A 22,048-nucleotide genomic window follows, 5' to 3' on the forward strand; every position below is an offset into this window, starting at 1 on the left:
CAAGGGTGTCTATTGGTGGCACATGGGATATACTTTACTGAACCTGCTTTGAGATCTGAGAGCGCACCGTGGGTGCTGGGTGGATGGGTGGAGCGGCTCTGGGCCCCCTCCTGGCAGGGATGGAGGCCAAAGCATTTCCTCGGCAGGCCCTGAGGACCTTTTCTCAGCTGAGCCCTACTTCCTCCGGTCTGGGGCTCCATCTCCGGCTTGCTCAGATGTTTTTTCCCGCAGGGATTCCTTAAGCTCAGGTTTAGGACTGCCTCTGCAGAACTGACAGTCCTGTACTTGGGGGGCACATCTCTGGGCGGGTTGGGTGTATGTCTGCTCCACTCACCAGCTGCTGCCTGGCTCTCAGCCTTTTGCTCCACTCTGTCCGGCCCAGGTGCTTCCTTCTCGCCCGGCTCCCAAGCTGGAGAGCTTGGCCCCAGGGGGAGCGGAGTCGAGGCAGGAGTGAGCGTGGTGATGCTGAGGGATAGGAGGAGTGGGCCAGATGTGGGGATGGGGGGGATTCCCCCCACAGCACCACCACCTCCCCCGCTCTTGAGCCACGGGCTGGGGGAGGAGTCGCCCCGAAGCACAGGTGCACAGCCAGCTCAGCTGTAAGGTTCCTGTCTGTGCCAGCTCGTCTTTGACACCAGGCTTTGCCATGAAGTTCTAGCTAGTTGAGTATCAAGCATTTCTAAAGAACCCCCTGAAGGAATGTTTTTCCTTTGTGCAAACAGTCCTTTTGTGCAGAGGATGTTCTGCGGCTTCTTGGCACAGACACAGGTGGGTAACACCTGATTGAACATCACTCACTCGGGAGCGTAAAGACACGCACGGCACGTCAGCACCAAGCCAGCCGGCCGAGCGGGCACGCCAAGGTCTCCTGGGACACTGCGCCTCAGCAAGCCCTTCATCAGTGAAGCCTCAGCGTTAGAGCACCCCATCCGGCTCCTCAGGGCTCGCCCCCCTGTCACACACCAAGGCTGGTCTGCGTATTTCCCAAAGCCTGACGTCATCCCACCCGTGAAATGGAGAGAGCGCAAGAAAAGGTGGAGAATTCTCAGTGTCCCCACGGCCGCCCCACTGGTCATGTCCTAGTCTGTCCCCAGCCTCCAGATTGCCTGAAAGGGACCTGGCCTGTAGGGGATGCTGAGTAAGCGCTATACCCCCTGCCCATGTGCACGGTAACCATGGGTCTGAAAGAGGATGGGTGGAAGGTTCCCAAGGTGGGCTCTCACCAGAGGTACACGCTGGGCTGCTCACTTTCCTGGGCTGGCTGGTCGGGATGGCATAGCTGCTTGCCTTGCCGGGGAGGTGGCCTGGAGGGGGGACCCGCTGCAGCCCAGTCTGTCCTGCTGATGAGAAGCACACTTGGCCCCAGAGGCGGTGACTGGGGGTGCTTTGTCTCCCCAGTAGAACATCAAATCCCACCCTGGGCCACGAAAGGCTCCACAAAGAGTACCCCAAGGCCACTCCTGCTGGCCCTGAAGAGGCTGGGTAGACCCCAGGAGCTGAGAGCCTCAGTCCAAGAGCATGAGGCTCTGGATTCTTCTAACAACCAGGAGGGCTGAAAGAGGTACCCACCCCTACTGACCCCTAACTATAGCCTGTGAGGCTCCAACCAGGGACCCTGGCAGTACCATGCCCGCACTCCTGATCCATGGAAGCTCTTCCAATGAGGATAGAACGGCAGAACACATTGAGCAGAGCCAGAACTGCACATAAGAAATTGCATCGCTACTCCGAATGAGTTTTCTCTGGTTGTGAGCAGCCTCTTCACTGAGAGGGTCTTGTTTTGCCTTTTTTTTTTTTTTTTAAGATTTTATTTATGTGACAGAGAGAGAGAGCGCACAAGCAGGGGGAGCAGGAGAGGGAGAACCAGGTTCCCGCTGAGCAAGGAGCCTGATATGGGACTCGATCCCAGGACGCTGGGATCATGACCTTAGCTGAAGGCAGACGCTCAACCCACTGAGCCACCCAGGCGCCCCTCCACTAAGAGTATTAATGAAGAATTCTTTGAGACTGGTGAGCCTCTCTCCATGGATAGTATGGACTAGAAAGCGTCTTGCTGAGGGGGAGGACACCTGATGAGAGATGCTTGGCCAATGGGTCCCCCATCACTCGCCTGGGGAACCTCAGGTCTCTGCCTGGTGCAGTTCCTGCCCCCGGGCACCTGAGCCACAGCCTTCCTCATCGCCCTGGATGATCACATCGATGTCAGCGCTGCAGAATCACCACGGTTTGGCCACTGTGGATTGTGCTAAATTCAAGTGGCTCCTGAATGAAATGGGGCTTGAGTATAAGTCCTGAAAAAGGTTGCTCAGTGAACAGCACAAGTAGCTAGGAAAGGCGCTTAGGAACTGGGCAGAAAATCCCAGGGCCGATTTTGCAAAACCATCCGGCTGCCATGGACAGAAGTGGTTGGGAGTGCAGAGGAGCTGCTGGGCCTGGGGTGGGGGGTGGGGGTCTTGCTGAAAGCATCTGACGTGAGGGCACATGGCCGGCCGTGCGGCCTGAGATGCTCGGATGCTGCCTCCCCACTCTGGGCCCGGCCCCCGAGGTACCATGGAGACGGGCATACGCCGCCTGTCAGCAACCGCGGTTGCTGTTGGCCTGCAGGGGGGTGACCAGGAAGGAGTGGGGCTTCCCACACGGCCTGAAGGGAAGGCCAGGAGGCCTGGCCCAAGCTCTGCTCTCATTCTTTTGTCTGTTTAACAGGTGGAGGAACACCAGCAGTAACTGGACTTCCAAGGACAAGTTTTACTGACAGGCAGGAGGCATGTGGAAAGATCTTTAAGGAAAAGCAGGCCTTTCTGAATAGTGGTGAAGTGAAAGTGGAGAAAACTCTATCAGGGGGTGTGGGAGGCCTCTTACCGCCTCTGCCTGAGGCCATGCCCAGAGCAGCCTTCACCTCATGGAGCCCCACCTGCACAGACACCTCACACGGCCTGCGGGAGATCTGGGCTACGCTGAGCTTTCTGGCCTGTAAGGACCATGGCAAGACTGTGGCTTCCCCCCACCCCGGTTCTTCTGGATCCATCCAGGCTCCTCTTCCTGGCTGGTGGGACTACACCGTACATATTTACCATGGTTTGCTTCTCTGTCCATTCACCTGTCAACCCATTTGGGTTGTTTCTGGTTTGGCACTCTTAGGAATAAAGCCACTATGAGCATCCATGCGAAGGAAAAAAAAAAGCCAATCCCAGAACATTCAGGGCCCTAAATTTACATCAAAGGGACCGACCCTGAGAGTGTATGCGTCCTTCTGGTAAAGGGCAACCTTGGTTCCACACAGAGGGTCCTCCTTGTAGAGCACCTGCCTGTACTGTGGGACAGCCGCAGGCACAGTGCTCTGCCCACTCTGCAGCTCATCCTGGAAGCTCAGGGAGATCGGATTGAGCCTTTCCAGCAAGGGGTTCACACAGCTCTTGGAAGATGGCAGGGCCCCTGCACACCTGGGTCTCGCGGCACAGCCAGCCCCCAACACTGGGTCAGGTCTGAGGAATGACTCAGCCCTGGGAACATGACAAGAACCATCTGAGGCTTTGCAAACAGGAAGTACCCTCCCCAGGCTGGGTGTCCGAGTGGGGCCCCTGTTTCTTCTTACGCCCTGGGGAGTTTGAGACTGGTCGGGTCTGTGGTGATTTGCTAATGCCTCAGATCCTGCTGATGGAGGCCATGTTGTGCAAAACTGTGGGCCCCACAGCGGGCACAGAAGAGGGCCCCACTGTTTCACACAGTAGTGTTTCTAGGAAGTTGGTGCCGCTGCAATTCCAGGGGTCTCGGCTGAGCAGATCCAAATCCTGGCCACCAGTCTTTCCACAGGACATCCAGAAGGCCTGCGTGGCCTTGGAAACTGCTTGCCTTAGCCACACAGCCCCATCAGGCACACAGGACTAGTAAGGCTTTGCCGGCCCAATTTGGCCCCCCATACACCACGATTTGGCCACAAGATGTCCCTGAGATACTGCTCACCAGCGCATGACCTCTGTAAGGAGTCAGTCACCTGCGATCCTCCACGCATCTCTGCTTGTGCCTTCAACATGAAGGTGAGGGCCGGGTATGGACTCTGGGTCCGCGTCTGCCAACACCACCTCCCTACCATCTCCAGGGGCAAGGCGCCCGTAGTCTCACCTCAGACATTCTGGAACCATCTCTGGGTTTAATAAACCTCACGCCGACTTGCAGTGCCCTGTCCCTTTGTCTGGAACACACACTTCTGTGGCTGTTTTTGTAAATGCGGTGATTCTACCAGAGGGCGAGTCACCAAGATTCTTGATGAGCTGATGACACAGGCCTACGCAGGGGTGGGGGCACCACTTTCTCAGCCATCGGTTTCGAAGCCTCTCGAGGCGGTAGCAGCCCCGCGCCCAGCGCCTCGGAGTCAGAGCTGAGGCAGGGGGCTGGCACCCCCACAGGGGCCTCCCAGCCTCGGCAGTGAGTTGTGGCAGGGCTGCTGGAAGGGTGTGCAAAGTAACTGAGGAGACTCACATCTCCCCTCCCGCCCCACAGGCAGACAGGTGTGCCCCTCCCCCTCCGTGACCTCCTGCGGCGCAGCACACTCTCCAGAAAGTGCTCTCGAGCACTGGATGTTGTCACCACTCACTCTGTGCTCACAGCTGTGCTCTAACAAGGAGGCCAGGGACGCCTGGAGACTCTTCGGACCATTCTTTGCCGTTGGGCACCAGCCCATGGCTGCCCGGCCACAGATGGGATTTGCAGAGGCTCACCTTCCAAAATGAGCCCCCACAACCAGCACCCCAACTGCGTTTGGTGGGGTCAGCAGAGAGAAGAGGGAGATGAGAAAAGGCACTGAGCCAACTACAGCTGGGTTCCAGAACACCCTCAGCACACGGCCTCTTGGGGGAGCCATGCGGGGCTCTGGCTTGGTGAGGCCCCTCTTCACTGTCTCTGACCCTACAGCCTCCCTGTGAGGAGCACCCCAAATGTGGCCGACTTGGCAGTTTTCCTCACGTCCATGAGGTTCAAGTGCCTGCAGCCTAAACAAAGCCCTTCCTTCTGACATTTGTCGTGCGCAGATCCTTCTGGATGTGTCCTCCCAATATCCAGTTACGTGGCCACAGGATACTCGGGGGCCAGCGTGGCCCCTCCCAGGGGTGCTGGAGGACACTCGCCAGCACCTCCAGCCAATGGGGTCCATGTGGGTAGTAGGCCAGTCCCCAGGATGGGCCTTCCAGGAATTCCAACGGTATACCATCCCCTAGGGAGTGGCCATGTCCCTGGGGAGGCTGGGCAGAAGATCAGCAGTATAGGTTTTCTGCCGTGTGGTGGAATCTTTCCTCAAGGGGCCTGGGCGGTGACTGAAGGGGTTGTGACTCTATTTTGGTGGCCCTGGTCACATATCTGTTGGCTCAATCCAGAACGCTTCCGCTCAAGCTAAACCTGATCAGGCTGTCACCTCTACTCCTAGGGCCCCAAGGCCACCAGCCCACGCCCGCATCTCTGCCAGTCTGGCTGCTGGTGGCTGTGGCTGCTCACCACCCAACCACGTCTACTCCGTCTTGGGCAGTTAAGGCCACTGCTAGGCCTTGCCACTCGGAGACCCAGTGACTCCACTGCGTTTCGAGATCCTCGTTCCATGGCAGCGGCTCCAGCCGACCTGCAGAGAGGAGAAACCACAGAGCTCTTCAAGGATGCCGGGCTCCCCTTGCAGATGTACTCCTCAAGGTCACGGGGAAAGGCTTTTGTGGAGGGTTGGCAGTGCTCATGTGTTGAGTCCCCCTCAAATACCACAATCCCCCCGACCCCGCGGCTCACTCTCTCTGTAGCACACTGAGGTGGCTCTGGCAGTTAACTGTCCTCAGCGAACTCGCCCTGTGGTCCAGGTTTCAACCAAGCAACCATACCCTAGGGCCCTTTCTTAGTCCTTGGGCTGCAGCAAGCCCAGACCCTCTGTGAGTGGTCCTGTTTCCATGGATCTGGCTTCATGCGTTTCATATCCCCGCCACCTGGATCCCACACGTGTTCTCCAGATTTCTATCTGCATGAAGTTCTTCTGGAGCGTAGCCACCTCATCACGGGCCACACTTCGTACCTCACCCTTTGGGGCCTCCTGGGGCCTGAGTCTAGTTATAAGCAAAGCCAGTGTGGGGGGAGGTGGTCAGGAGTGTCCCACAGGGACCCCACCCCCGGGGGAGCCATTCCGGTCCTTCAGGTAAAGGAAGACTGACCTCTTCAGGCAGAGATGGAAGGGGGCTCTTCTGGCAAAAAAAGCAGCGGAACAAAGGGGTTGGAGGCCCCCCAGCTTCCTCAGTGACTGCCCACAGCCCCCACCCCAATTTCCAGGGTCCTATTCCTTCCCAACCAACAGCCAAGCTTTAAAAGATGCCCTGACAGCCGGGCCCGGTAAGGAGACTCTGGACACACGAGCTGCTTTGGCTGTTTATCCCGTTGCCCCGGGTGCACAGTGCTGGCTCTGTGTCATTGGTGGCCGTGTTGGCCGCACTTAATTCTGCCATACTTTCCACCCACGGCACCTTGCCGTCTTTGGTCTTTCTCTTTTGGGGGCGGTGCTTCCTCCCACAGATCCCGCGCTTGGCCTGCCCATGAGCCACGAGGTCTCTCTGCCTCTGCCCTCACCCACAGCCCACCCTCCTCCTGCCTTGCTTCCCCAAGGGGTCTGGTCACTTCTTTCTACTGGTTCTGGCTTCAGCCCTGAGCATTGGGAGCTCCTGGCCAGCCTCAGGGTGACTAGCCAATGGAGTCCGCAGGACCTGGGGGCCACATTCACTGTCCCCCAGTGGACAGGGGTCAATTGCCCTGCCCAACAGAAGGTCTGAGGAGAGCTCTCAGAGCTGACCCGAAGGGGGAATCCAGGGTGTCACCTTGGAGAATCTGTACCTTGAGCCTGGGGGTTTGCATCTAGAGGTTTATTGTAAAGCAGGCCCAGGTTGGCCTCTCACCTGGGCCACAGCTGCCCAGGGGTCTGGCCCAGTTACTCTTGTAAGCTGTAGAGTCACTGTCGTACAGGTGCTGTATTTCACAAAAGGAAACACGCACCTTGGGCGGAAAACAAAGACTCCACAGACCAAGTACCTCTTGTAGCTGGAGGAGGGGAACTGCGGCTGGCTGTTGCAGGGGTCCTGAGGTTCCACATGCCTGGGTCAGGCCACAGCATGGGCGCCCACCTCCCTGCCCTCTGCATGGCCCAACAAGGGAGCAGACATGTCACTGTGGGTCGGGTAGAGGGACCAGACGCTGATCCGCTGATCCCCAGATCCTGCGGCCAGCAAGCCATCTGCGGCAAAGGCCACACAGTGGACGGTGGCACTGTGGAAGGATAGTACGGCCAGTGGCTTCATCGTCCGCCAGTGAAACACTCGGACCCGGTGGTCCCAGCCCGCAGTGGCCAGGATCTTGCGGTCTGGCCGGATCTTGACATCAGCGATCCCAGGATTCGTAAGTTCATGAGTTCTGCACACCTAGAAGACCAAGAGCAGCAAATAGAACCACGAAGTGGCTTTTAAGACTTGTCCCAGGGGCTCCCACCTGTGGGCAGCCCTGGTGTGGCAGGCAGAACAAGGAGGGAAATGCAGGCTGCCAAGATGCCAAAAGCTCCTGCAAACTTACCGCCTACATCCCAGGAGCCAGGCACAGACCCACTGAGGGGAGCAGCCTAACTGCTGCCCTTGGCCGAGCCCTTGCATAAGACATCAGGCCCTTCCCTCAGAGAGCCCCTGAGGTCCCGCAGAGCTGTTCCGCTACACAAGGCCTGAGAGGAACTCAAGGGCTGCTCTATTTCTCTGCCTGTCAAGCCTTCAGGAAAGACCTCAGTGGGCTGGGTCCTAGGTTTCCTCATCACAGAAATACACTGCACTCTGGCGTCCAAGCAAGATGCATCTCCAGCTTGAGAGCAGCATAAACTCATGCCTACCGACAGCATGAGGAGAATGAGAGACACCAAGTCCATCTTCAGCAACAGGGCTGACAAGCCACCAAGCAGAGAGCCAGTGGGCACAGGCAGGACCTTGGCGGGGGGGGGGGGGGGACAACAGTGAAGGTGCAGAATGCAGGAGCTCCTGCAGGGCCTGCCACACTGGTCATGGCCAAAACCTTAGTCCCTAGCTTGGTTTTGAGTGGAGGGCAGGCAAAACAAAACATGGATGTACACAGGCATGTTCTATCTGCACGGAGACACTGGGAGCCAACCTCTTTCTGGACACTGAGTGCTCCCATAGTCAGTGCTGGGTGATGACCCCTTACCAACACGTGCCTCCCTGCAGCAGGCAGGGAATCAGAGCTGCCTTTGTGGTCACAGCTATTCGTGGTTACATGGCACTGTCTCATGCATTGCAATCTGGCATCTCCATTGCGTCCATTGCGATGGACACTAAATGACAAAGGCACTTTGCCGTCATTGTGACAATACACAGTAGCCACTTCCTTCTACTGATTCCGAGTGTACCACAAGCTCTTATTGACCTGAAGTTGCCTTTGCTGTCCCTTACCAGCACACCGTTTTCTCCTAGTTCACTTCCCCATGGGGCCATGGTGGATTTGGTTAAGAATCACTCACCTATGCAAAGATAACACATGGGAAAAGGAAGAAACACAGAAAAGCCATTTGCGATATTCCTTGGAAGCAACAGAAATTGTCACCAAGAATTTCTTTTACCATGATTTAATAAAATAAAACCTCATGAAGCAGTTATCTCCATAAAACAAGAACATGAAGCAAAACACAGAGGAGGAAAACTGAACTGACAGAGCTCAGGTAAGAAGAGGAAGACCTCAAAGAAATGGAGGGGAACGGGAAATGGCAGGAGACTGGAACAAGACAGTAAGAACAGGAATGATACAAAGCGAGCAAAGTGAAAGGGAAAACAAAGAGTTACAATGGACTGGAGAGAAAACAGCAGACATGGAAGAAAGGCAGAGGCGCTCTAACATTCAGTGATTTAGAAAATCAATTGTAATTTCTAGAAAAACTGAAGCCTTATGGTCCAGATCCAAAGACAGGCTACAGGATGGTCAATTTTAAGATACACCTTAGGAAAATCACTGGACTTGACAGCTTAAAAAGTCCTTTTGGTAGTCAGAAAAAGAGCATGTCAATTGTGAGGTAGTGTTCGGCTGTCCTCAAAATGTTCCACAGCCACATCTGTGGCAGAAGACAGCAGAGGCTGCAAAGGCAGGCATGGTTCAAGAATTTTATATCCAGCCAAACTGCTGCTCAAGTATAAAAACAATGGACAAGCATTTTTGAACATGTAAGAACTTAAAGAATTTGCTCCCGTAAGCTCTTCTTGAAGGACTGGAAGATTAACTCCAGTGTCACGAGAGATAACCAGAGAACTTTAGTAGATCATCTGCCAAAAGCAAGGAATCTACTTACCAGTGGGATTAGGTCTAAAACAATACATGGATTATGGCTACAGAACCAGTTATGTAAATAACCAAAATATGGGAGCATAGTGAGATGGGCTGTTCGTTAAATTCACTGCTTTGCTCATCTTTTGTCATTTGGGGCATAACATACAATAGTCAACCTCATACTTGAGAGATTATCTGACAATCCACTGTGAGTAATGACAAAAACAACATGACTTTCTTCCCCAACCCTGACACTAGATGCCATGTTTTCCTAGTATCTGCCCTTGTATTTTTCCATAAATATACTCAATAGATTTATAATTAGATTCCAAAGTTAAATCCAGATCTGTGCTACATGTAAGAGAGACACAGAAAGATTGACTGGCAAAGATGTACCAGAAGAGTGCGGACAACAGAGACAGGAGTCCAGTGTCAGTAACAGGAGACACTGAATTCAGAGGAAAAAGCGAGAAGATAGACATTGGTAAGTATGGTAATACTTACCAATGACAAAGGGTATAATTTGCAATGAAGAGCTATGACTCTCGGTTCTAGAGACAAACGGGCATATCATTCATGAACCAAGAGCAACAGGAATGTGGCTATGATGGAGTAACTGGTACCAGACCAGTCCTCATGCTATAGACCACCATCAAACTGGACAAAAGATACCAAGCAACCTCATGTGGGTGGGCTGTGGACAGCAGGAGGGGAGGGGCAGCTGATGGGGTGAGCCTCACAAACACTCTGGCAGCAACCTGCCCAGGGACATGTCCCAGCCATGAAATCTAGGTGTGCACAGAGGCCACATGAAGCTGAAGAGGCAGAGACCAGAGTGTGGAGGCAGCTGGAGTCGCTAGATTTGTGGGGTGAGCCAGAAGCATGGAGGGAACTGGGGGAGGGACTGAAAGCCACATCTGGGCTCCCCATCAGTCCTTGTGTGAGAGCTGGGCTGTGCGTGCTCAGGACACCACATGAGGTTTACCAGACAGGGACTACAACAGGGTGAGATGGAACAGATACAGGAGATCAGCTGTGACCCTGGGTCCAGCCGGCCCAAGCCAATATACCACCTGACAACCCAGCACTGGCTGGGATGCCACAGTGGTCTTACTTCAGGAATAAGGGTCACATGTTCGGGTAGGGCCCACAATGAAACAATGCTAGAGACAGAGCTCTCTGTGACCTGAAGGAGAGGCAGAGTTCAGAAGGTGAGCCCTACCACATCAGAGGAGCCTGGGAAGGACCCTGGGCTTTCCACGTATCTGCCCTGACAGAGCATAAAGCCAAGCTGCCACAAGTTCAAGGTGAACAGCCAGTAAATGAACTACCTGCCTGTAAGAACAAAAGTAAATATCCTTCAGAGCAAAAGATTAGAGTGCGGAGTCTCCACCACATATCACTTACAGTGTTGAGCACACAAACAGAAAAATTATTAGACACGCAAAGAAGCAGGAATATATGACCCACAGTCAACTGGAAAAAAAAAAAAAAAGCGGTTTATAGAAACTGGCCCAGAATGGCACAGATGTTGAACATATCAGACAAAAACTTTAAAGCAGCTATTTAAGTATGTTCCAAAAAAAAAAAAAAATGAAAGAAAACGCATTCAAGTAATTATAAAGAACAATTTCCCTGATGAGTGAATGGACAGGAATTATTAGCAGAAAAATGGAGATTACAGAAAAGAACCAACTCAGAACAGCCAACATATTATGTTAAAGGAGAAGAACAAAGTCAGAGGCCTGACGCTACCTGACTTCAGGACTTACTATAAAGCTGTAGTGGTCAAGACAGTGTGGTACTGATGAAAGAAGAGACAGATCAAAGAAGCAGCACAGAGAGCCCAGAAACAGACCCACATAAACAGAGTCAAGTCATCTTGGACAAAGGAGCAGAAGAAACATAACGAAGGGAAAGATACTCTTTTTAACAAGCAGTGCAGGAAACCTGGACATCCACGTGCAAAAATAGGAGTCCAGACAAAGACCTCACTCTTCTAATTCACAAAAAGTAACTTGAAATGAATCATAGACCTGAATATAAAACACACTATTAAAACCATAAAAGATAACAAAGGACAAAAACCTGATGACCTTGGGCTTGGCAATGACATTTTATTTTATTTTATTTTATTTTATTTTATTTTATTTTTTAAATATTTTATTTATTTATTTGACAGACAGAGATCACAAGTAGGCAGAGAGGCAGGCAGAGAGAGAGAGGAGGAAGCAGGCTCCCTGCGGAGCAGAGAGCCTGATGCGGGGCTCGATCCCAGAACCCTGGGATCATGACCTGAGCTGAAGGCAGAGGCTTTAACCCACTGAGCCACCCAGGCGCCCCAATGACATTTTATTTTAGTTTTGGGGTTTTTTTTTTAGTTTTTTTATTTTTATTTTTATTTTTTTTAAAGATTTTTATTTATTTATTTGAGAGAGAGAGTGAGAGAAAGAGAGCATGAGAGGGGAGAAGGTCAGAGGGACAAGCAGACTCCCCATGGAGCTGAGAGCCCAATGCGGGACTCGATCCCGGGACTCCGGGATCATGACCTGAGCCGAAGGCAGTTGCTTAACCAACTGAGCCACCCAGGCACCCCAGTTTTTTTTTTTTTTTTAAGATTTTATTTATTTTTGTGTGTGTGTGAGAGAGACAGCATGTTACCTTTGAGCAGGAGCAGTGGGATGGGCAGAGGGAGAAGCAGACTCCTCACTGAGCAGGGAGCCTGATGCAGGACTCGATCCCAGGACCCCGGGATCATGACCTAAGCTGAAGTCAGATGCGTAATCGACTGAGCCACTCAGAGGTCCAGCAATGACATTTTAGACACAATACCAAAGGCACGATCCATGAAAGAAAGAACCGATAAGCGAAGCTTCACTAAAATTACAATTTTCTGCTCTGTGAAAGATATTGGCAAGATAATGAAAAGACAAGCCACAGAACAGGAGAAAATGTCTGCAGAAGACACATCTGATCAAGGACTATTAACACAAATGTACAAAGAACCCTTAAGATTCAACAATAAGAAAACAAACGACCTGACTAAAAAATGGGCAAAAGACCTTAACACATACTTCTCCAAAGAAGATCAACACGTGGCAGTAAGCACATGAAACATGCTTCTGTCATACATTATCAGGGAAATGCACAATAGAACAACAACTAAGATAACACTGTACCTCAACTGTATTTCAATAACAGTGACAAGGAAAAAAACCAGATACCACTATACACTTGTTAGAATGGCCCAAGTCCAGAACACTGACAATACCAAATGCTCGTGAGGATGTAGAGCTACAGGACCTCTCCTTCACTGCTGGTGGGAATGCAAAATGCTACAGCCACTTTGGAAGGCAGCTTGATGGTATCTTAACAAAACTAAACATACTCTCACCATGTGATCCGAAACAGCATGCTTTGGTATTTACCCAAAGGAGCTAAAAATTTATATCCATACAAAAAACTGTGGGGTGCCTGGATGGCTCAGTTAAGCTTCCAACCCTTGCTTTCAGCTCAGGTCATGATCTCAGGCTCATGAGATCGAGCCCCGAGTCAGTTTCTGTGCTGGGTGTGGAGCCTGCTTAAGAGTCTCTCTTCTCCCCCTCCCTCCAGTCCCCACCATGCCAAATACCATACATCAGTGTTTACAGCAGCTTTACTTGTAACTGCTAAAACCTGGAAGCAACCAAGATGTCCTTTAATAGGTGAACAGGTAAATAAACTGTGATGCATCCAGACAATGGAATTTCAGTGCTAAAAAGAAATGAGCCGTCAAACTATAAAAGACACAGAGGGCCTTTAAATGTGTATTACTCACTGAAAGAGGCCAATCCAAAAAGGCAACAGACTGTATGATTCCAGCCTTATAATGTTCTGGAAAAGGCAAAACCAAACCATAAAGACAGCAAGAGAAATCAGTGGTTGTCAAGGGTCAGTGTGGGAGGAGGCATGACCGGGCAGAGCACAGAGGATTTTTAGGGCAGTGAAAACACGGTGTGTGATATTGTAATGGTGGATACACATCATTATACATTTGTCTAAACCCACAGAATGCACACCACTAAAAGTGAACTTACTGTGAACTGTAGACTCTGGGTGATAATGTGTCAGTGGAGATCTGTCTGTTGTACCAGTTGTCCCACTTTGGTGTGCTGTAGATAATGAGGGAGGCCGTGCACGCACAGGGGTGAGGAGCAAGGGGCATGCGGGATATGTCTGTACCTTCCTCTCAATTTTGCTGTGAACCTAAAACTGTTCTGAAAAAAATAGTCTTTTATTTAAACAAAAGAATAAGAGGGGCACCTGGGTGGCTTAGTTGCTTTAAGTTCTACCTTCAGCTCATGTCATGATCCTGGAGTCCCGGGATTGAGCCCCGCATCAGGCTCCCTGCTCAGCAGAGAGCTTGCTTCTCCCTCTGCCCCTCATCCTGCTCGTGTCTGCTCTCCCTCCCTCTCTCTCTCTCTCTCTCTCTCTGTCTCACTCTCTCAAATAAATAAATAAAATCTTAAAAAAAAAAAAAAAAGAACCACAATAGAAAATGGAGAATGGAGCAGCTCAGTAACTGAAATGAAAAACTTGTGGGATAGGCTTAGTGGCAGATTATAAATTATTTTGAAAAGTCAGTTAACTAGAGGACATATCAATAAACATTATTCAATCTGAAGAACAGAGAGAGGAACATGATTGAAGAAAACTGAACAGAGCCTCAGGGAGTATGTAATGATACCCAACTGTCTAATTTATGGGAGTTCCGGGAGAGTGAGACTACTGCAAGCCACAGATGAACAAAAACTTGAAAGCCACCATGAAGTGAGATGCATGGTGTGTTTAGGAATAATGATGAGATACAATGAATTCTTATTTGAAACTATGGACACCAGATGACAATGGAACAACACCTTTAAAGTGCATGAAGGAACACAAAACCGTTATCCCTAGACTGTTTTTTTAAAAAGAGGATGAAATAGACATTGTTCATAAACCAAAGCTAGAGAATCTTTTGTCAGAAGAACTACACTTCAAGAAATGCCAAAGGGTATTCTTCCACATAAAGAGAAATAAAACCAGACAACTGGGATCTACAGGAAGAGCATCAGAAATGGTAACAATTGGGTAAATATAAACTCCAGTTGACCCTTGTACAACACGCAGATTAGGGGTGCTGACTCCCCATGCAGCTGAAAACCCACTTATCACTTCTGACTCCCCCAAAACTACCAACAGCCTTCTGGTGACTGGAAGCCTTACTGACACCAGAGAAGAGTTAACATGTATTTGGTATGCTATATGTATTATATCCTGCATATTCTTGCAATAAGCTAGAGATAAGAAAATATTAATAAAATCTTAAGGAAGAGAAAACACATTTATAGTACTATTCCTTGTTTGTATATATATATATATATATATATAAAAACCTGGGGGTGCCTGGGTGGCTCAGTCAGTTACGCTCCTGGTTCTCAATTTCAGCTCAGGTCTTGCTCTCAGGTTTAATAACTGATAGTTTAACGCAAAGCCAATAACATTGAAATGTTTATAAGGCATGCAGAAGTAAAATGTATAACCGTGGCAGGAGAAAGGGTGGGAGGGTGGTAAACTGAATCCTTCTAGCATGGGGTATGACACACGTTGGGGGAGTGGCACAGCAGCACTGACTGAGTAGGGCTGGGTACATTGACGATGGGTACTGTGAACCTGCAAGGAGCCGCTCAGAAGAAAAGGATAAGAGTGATATCAAAGAAACCAAGAAAGGAAATAAAATGGAAAACCAAAAAATGAATATTTGATTAACACACAGGAAGGCAGGAAAGGAGTAAAAGAGGGTCAAAAACAGAAGTGACAACTGGAAAACCAGTATCAAGATGGCAGGCTTAAGGCCAGGCACATCACTAATTCCATTAAGTACAAACAGACTGAGTGCTCCAATCAGAAGGCAGAGATTGTCAGGAAGGACTGAAAAGCAAGACAGCCAAAGATCCATTTTAAATATAAAGAGACGGTCCTAGATTGAAAATAAGGGAGACATGCCTCAAAAAGAGGAAACCTGAGGAAGTTGGTGCTGCTGCATTAGCTTCAGACTAAATCGACCCCAAGACAAAGGATGTGTTACACCGGAAACTAAGGTAACATTTGTTGGGTGTCAACTACACTTCCATTTAAAAAAAAATTAAATTACTATTAAAAAAAAAAAAAAGACATGACAAGAGCTACAGAAGGATATTTCATGATGACCATTCAGCCGGATGTGGTCACCACCTTAAATGCACGTAATGACAGCGCTTCAAAATTCATGAAGCAAAGCAGACAGAAAGGGGGAAATAGGCACATTCATGACCACACTCAAAGATCCAAAGTTACTGAACGAGGTTACTGAACGGTTACCTCGCTCAGTAACCGGTGAAAAACTAGATGAAACAATCGGCAGGGATATGGCAGCCGCTAATGCTACCAACCACCTTGACCAAGGTCGTGCTGACGGAATGCTCCACCCAACAAATGCGTAACACACGCGCTCACCGAGATGTAATGCAGTGTGTGCTGGGCTAAACACAAGCCTCAATAAATAGCTAAATGCTGACATTGTGCAGGTTCCTTCACTGACAGCAGAATGAAGCTAGACGAAAGATATCTACAAAATCAACAAATATTTGGAAATTAAGCAATTTACTTCTAAGGAACAACTGGATCAAAGAAGAAATCGTCAGGGACAATAGAAAGTATTTCGAACTGAACAAAAATGAAGACACAGAAATCAAAATTTGTGAGCCAGACCCCAAAGGCTGGTGAGTTGGCTGGGAGCTGGCTCCCCCACAGTCCAGTGGGGAGCCAGGACAAACCTGGAGAAGCGCCTAGAACTGTGGGTACCATCAACAGGCAGATTCACACAGTCGGAGGCCCCCACTAGATGTTCTGTAACAGGCAGCCCTCTCGGCCTCTGGAAGGAGTGCCTGAGGAATAAGAATGCCCGGGCAACATTTATAGTACAAAAGAGCAGCAATGAGACCCAATCCGTGTGCAAAGCCAACTCTGCGAGAGAGATACCTACATCTGAAGACAAGTTGAAGGCAAAAGATTTTTTTTTTAAAGCTATAAAAGGAAGTAGTATAATCAGAAGAAACCTGGCATGAACCACATTAAGAGTTGGCAAAACAGGCTTTTAGGCAAAAATCCTTCTTGGGGATAACAAGAGTCACAAAAGTATAAAGGTTCAATTCCCCAGGAAGGTGACCGTGCTAAACCCGGATGTTCCTAAGCCAGCTTCAAAATGCAGAAGAACACATAGGATACCAGAGAAGTTGCCAAGATGTGTCTTGGCACTGGGGTCTCCCTGCCCCTTCCCGAGGCGCCTAGTCACACGGATGGTGTCGGACTGCATGGCACCCACGGCTGCCTGAGCACATGCAGTGACGGCCATGCACCCAGCAACGAGAAGCACTTCCTTCCCACACACATGTGGAATACTTATGTCAACGGGACTGGCCTCCACATTTCAGAGAGCTGATATCATTCAGACCTTATTCTCCGACCACAACGGCATTGAGTTAGAAATCCAAAAAATAAAAAAAAAAAAAAAAAAAAAAACTGGGGAGAAAGAAAAAAATCAAACATTTGGAAACATAAAAACACTCTGATCAGTTCAGTGGTCAGAGAACAAGCAAAAATTGGGTCCCCCTCAGAATGAAGACAGTGACATCTCCCAACATGGGATGCAGCTAGAGGGCTGCAGAGAGGCTGCAGCTACCACTGGGGGTCGGTCAGCAGAGAGAACAAGTGGGTTCCACACCCAGTTCAAGTCAGAGCAACAGACCAAGCCCCAGAAAACACGGGAGGAAGGAAGGGAAATATCAGAACAGAAATGATGAAACAGAAAAGGATTTTTTTTGTCTTTTTTTTTTTTTTGCTTTTTTTTTTCTTTTTCTTCTTTCAAACCATAAGAGACTCTTCATGATAGAAAAAAAGATTTTTAAAGATCAACAAAGATAAGACTGATCAGAAATTAAAAATGGGACAGTTTTGTAAATACAGTAGAGTCTACATAGTCATTTCAAACAACTAAAAAAGGGGTAGTATGAAAAATATCTTGGGCGCCTGGGTGGCTCAGTTGGTTAAGCAACTGCTTTCAGCTCAATTCATGGTCCTGGAGTCCCAGAATCAAGTCCTGCATCGAGCTCCCAGTTCCACAGGGAGTCTGCTTCTCCCTCTGATCTTCTCCCCTCTCATGCTCTCTCTCACTGTCTCTCTCTCAAATAAATAAATAAAATCTTTTAAAAAAAAGGGGGGGGCACCTGGGTGGTTCAGTGAGTTTAAAGCCTCTGCCTTCCGCTCAGGTCATGATCCAGGGTCCTGGGATCGAGCCCTGCATCGGGCTCTCTGCTCAGTGGAGAGCCTGCTTCCCTTTCTCTCTCTCTGCCTGCTTCTCTGCCTATTTGTGATCTCTGTCTGTCAAATAAATAAATAAAATATTAAAAAAAAAGAAATAAAATATCTTAAAGGTTTTTATGCCCAGAGACAAATTCTTAGAAAAAGGCAACTTACCACTCCCCCCACCCCCAAATCCAGAAACCTAAATCAGTCCAAGAAGAAAATCAAGCCTTCCTTGCAGAGAAAACACCTGTCCCAGTAGAAAACAGCGACCCATGGCCACTCACAAAACAGACCCCCTACCAGCTTATCCAGAGGTCAGGAGAGGAGGGGATGCCTGCCTTGATTCTGGGACTCCCCATACCCCAACACCATAAGCAGAGAGGGGTAACAGGGGAGGGGGTGCAGCTTAGTTTACTGAGAGGCCGACAGAGCCCCACCACACGGAAATCGACAGGCTCTCTAACGGGTTATTTTAAGACTATGTGGTTATTTTGAAATCATAAAATAACGCAATTCATTTACGTTAACTAATTTGAGAAGAAAAGCCCCAAGTCTGACAGCTCAATGCCTATTCACAATCCAGATTCTTTCTCCACTAGGAGCAGAAGGAGGATCTTCTACAATGAGACCCTTTGCAAAACCTGACAGCAAACTTGCATGACGTCTAAGCTGTAGCATGTGGGTGGCTCACTACAGCCCCGGCCTCCTCGTGGCACGGCCTGGGCTCCTGGCCAGTGCTATCAGCACTCAGGCAGCCCCCCAGAGACCCATCCAGTCCCCTCCACGCCTGCCCCACATCTCATGATCAGGGACTCCCCCTCCTACTCTTCCAGGGCTCTGGCCAGTACCTGGCCCACCAACTGGGGCACCACGATGTCCAGGCCAACAAGTGGCACATGCTGGAGAAGGACTGTGAGAGCCAAGGCCACTGTGCATGGGTGAGAAGGCAAATCCTATGTGTACCTGAACCCCTCTCCACTTACACGGACCAGAACACGGGGCTGGAAATGAGAACTGATGACCATCACCATCCCTCATCCTTTTCTCTTCTGTGGACTTTGCCCTAAGCCAGGGGTAGCCAGGGGACCCCTGGGCTTGGAGCCATGGGCTCCCTGGAACCCATGTGGGGTCCTGCTTCAGGGTCACCTCCTTCATATTCCATAGGGGAGTATTTTCCAGGGAGAAAAGGGCTGCTTTCAAGTCTGCTCTTGCTGACGATCATCAAGAACCAAAGGCAAGGGGAAGAGGAATTTGAATTTCCATAGACACCCCGGAGCCGTGGTTCTCACACACTGGAAGCTGGGTCTAGGGCACAGAACACCTTCCACGCCATGTTACTACCTGGGAGGAGCGAAGATGCCCAGCGCTGCCCACGGGGGCAGGAGTGACTCTGGTCCCGAAGTGAAGGCAGAAAGTAGGCTCCCCTGGCAGGAAAGAAGAGAAGCAGCAGCAGAAGCTTTGATGGCGACCTCAACCACGAGAGGCCAGTCCCTATCCTGCGCTTGTATTCCCGAGGAGGAGACTCCCGAGGAGGGTCCAACAGGGTCCGTTCATGGTCACGGCTGCCAGAGCCTTGCTTATTCTGCTGTGTTCCTGAGATGGCTATGGGGGGTTGAGTTGTGTCCACAATTTGCTTGGTCTCAGGTCCACAGGTCCTGCCGCTGACAATTTAGAGGGTGGGGACTGGGAGAAAGGGCAGCAGATGCACAGCAGGACAAGCGGACACCTGGCCAACCAGCCGTGGGTGCACCTCGGGGAAGCGTGGTTGGTCCGATTCCCAGTCCAGGCTGCCCGGGTGGGGGGCGGGGAGTGGTTCAATATTACTTAAAGGCCTAAAAATACTGCTGGCCGTAAATCAGCCCCTGCTTCAAGGCCATGGGCCCTGCCCAAGTGTGGGAGGAAGGAGCAGGTCTGCACACCACCTGTGTCTGACGACAGCCAAGGCCCGATCCCCTGGAGGCTGGAGGAAAAGCCACCTCTGGAAGGCAAGTGAGTGGCCCAGCATTGCCACGTGCCCCCGAGGCCACAGTGTCCTGAGGAGGGTGGCCCAAGGCTCCCGGTCACTGCCACGGTCCCTGGCCGCACCCATCCCGGAGGGATCCCTGGCCACTAGTGGCTCTCACAGCACATGACCTCAGGTGCCAGGAATGTGCACGCGGCGCGGCCGCCATCTGGTTCTCATTACCCACGCTCTGCTGCGGGAAACCTCATCTGCGTCTCTGCTCCCAGCGCCCGCCCGGGAGAGATTGATTTGGGCTCATTAGAGACTCCAGCAGCGGGTTGTGAGGTGAGGCCCATCTGTGCCCACGTGGCTCAAGGGCCAGGGAAGGCAGCTGCAGCAGAGAGCCAGCACGGTGCACCAAGGACCTCGGGGCAAGGATGCCTGTGGATGCCTGTGGGCACCGGCCCCTGCCACTTCCTCCTCAGGGGCCTTGTGTCACAACCTGAAAACCTCCAGGGCCTCTGGGGCCAACTTGGAACCCGACATGCAGCCGTTCTCAGTGGCTGTGCTCGGCGGGAGGGGCACTGTCCTCCTGCTTTGATGTGTGCTGCTGAGTGGGGCCCAGAGCCCTGAGTAACACCGTCACGTAACCACCACGTCCACCCCGCGGTGCCTGGTTCCCCTTCTGCTTTAACTTTCAAATTCATTAATAATCCTCTGTGCTTTAACTTTTCAGTTCATCAGTACAGTAAAAGTTCATCTCTGGACTGGAACGTGCCCCATAAATTTAAGTCTTAAGTTCCAGCAGCTGTTTCCCCAGCAAGCCGGCAGAGACCAGGCAGATCTGGGCCAGGTCGGCAGGAGGGGACCCTTCCCGGGGTCCTGGGGGTACTACAGTCTGGGGTGGGGTTCTCAGGGAAGCACCCCGAGTCTTCCGCCTTTTGCAAGGTCAGGCTGATGAAATTCAAGCCACAGTGGGATGGAGCCCGGGACCCACAGTGGGAAGGTGGAGACCCAGGCTTGTCCCCACCAGGCTCAAGGAACAGGAAGGAGGGGTGTAAGAGAGAACTCCAAGGCCTACCTGGCTGGGCTCAACACCCAGTGAGATGCCCTCCTCTGCTGAGGACAGGAAGACCCAGCACCAGCCTGGCTCTGCCCCAGTCTTAAAGATGACACCCATCACGACGACATTCACTCCCATTCCTGCTCAGGTCCACCATTCCAAGGGCTTGGGGCCTTTCTGCTGGGACAGAGGCATGAGAAGCTCTGCCCCACCACAGCCAGGCCTGGCCCCATTTGGAGGCCTGTCTAACCCCCCTTCCCCCAGGGCCTCCATGGGCTCTCTAAGACAAAAGAAGGACAGAAAGACAGACAGCTAGTTGCCTTTACTCTAAGTTGGCCATGTACTGCCACAAGCTGATCTGCTGGGGAAGAGCAGTGCTGAGGAAGCATAAATGTGTACCCGTCCCTTAATATCACACTGACCCACTTTCCCCTCTCTTGCTGGGCTCTGGCCAGCCACTCCCACCTTCAGGTTCCTGTTCTGATCCCACCCGGAGAGACACCAGGCAGCCTCACACTAGGACAGTAGGCAGCTCCTCCCTGCCGCTGCTGGTCACTTGCTCTGGATCATTTTCTAGGATGCCAGTCCCAATTCCAGCTTCAACATGAAAGCGCCCTTCCCAGGTCTCCCTCTGCCTGAGCTGTGTCCGTCTCTGGGCCTCTTTGTCCGTCACCATTCCCTCTAGCACCCCGCTGCCTTGTTTCTTCTCAGCCTCTGTCTTCCCCAGGACTCCTCACCTACCACGTAAGACCCCTGCCCCAGCTGTCCTGGCTCCGTCCCTCTTTTGGGATGACCTGGTGGCAATGCCACAACCCCCTTCCCCTGCCCAGGGTAGCACCCAGGATGCGTGACACCTGCTAGGCACTGAAGCACGCCCTTAGTTTCCCTGGGGGCCCACCCCGCCCCTCTCCAACCCACGTCGTGCCTCAGGGGCTTGGCCTGCCCAGATCTTTTTCCTCTGTCTGTGAGGGTCCAGGCCAGGCGAGTGTGAGGTACAGCAGGCTTGCCAGGCTAGCAAGAAAGGCTTTACCACCTGGTGAGGGGAGATGCCTTCTTCTCCCCCACAGCTCCTACACAGAGGGGCAGTCCTGTCCTCCAGCACTCCAGCGATGAGCGCCCAGGTAAGGCCAGGTGCCGAGCCTGCCGCTGCTTCTGCTGGCAGTCTCCCCAAGGGCCACGCATTTCCCAACTGGGGCCCTATTCCCCAACCAGACCTGGGTTTAGAGCGCTGCCCTTCCACGCAGCTTCCACGAGCTAGTCAAATGGCCAAGTCTCCTCCTTCCAAGGCTTCCTGGCTAATAGGGACTCCTCAGCCACCCCAAGACGCCAGAGTGCACCAGGCCACCCTCTGGGGGCCAAGA

The 22,048-nt window shown here is 51.3% G+C and overlaps 1 protein-coding gene across 2 annotated transcripts in view; it reads right to left on the minus strand.

Annotated features, from left to right (window-relative positions):
* Positions 1-5,345: 5,345 nt before the first annotated feature.
* Positions 5,346-22,048, minus strand: part of LOC111142656 (G protein subunit beta 1 like) — a 60,913-nt gene continuing 44,210 nt past the window's right edge. Inside the window, exons 8-9 of one of the 2 annotated variants that reach the window (XR_002640278.1) lie at positions 7,042-7,427; positions 5,346-5,605 (exon numbers count right to left, since the gene is read on the minus strand). Coding sequence is in view for 1 of the 2 variants with exons in the window: in XM_022495971.1 (XP_022351679.1) it covers positions 7,110-7,427 (318 nt within the window). In the remaining variant the exon portion in view is untranslated. Of the gene's footprint in view, positions 5,606-6,860; positions 7,428-22,048 lie in introns of those variants that run through there. The other variant, XM_022495971.1, reaches the window with a different exon arrangement.

The sequence above is a fragment of the Enhydra lutris genome, unplaced genomic scaffold, assembly GCF_002288905.1.
Source record: "Enhydra lutris kenyoni isolate GAN:26980312 unplaced genomic scaffold, ASM228890v2 scaffoldscaffold8, whole genome shotgun sequence".
Classification (NCBI taxonomy): domain Eukaryota; kingdom Metazoa; phylum Chordata; class Mammalia; order Carnivora; family Mustelidae; genus Enhydra; species Enhydra lutris.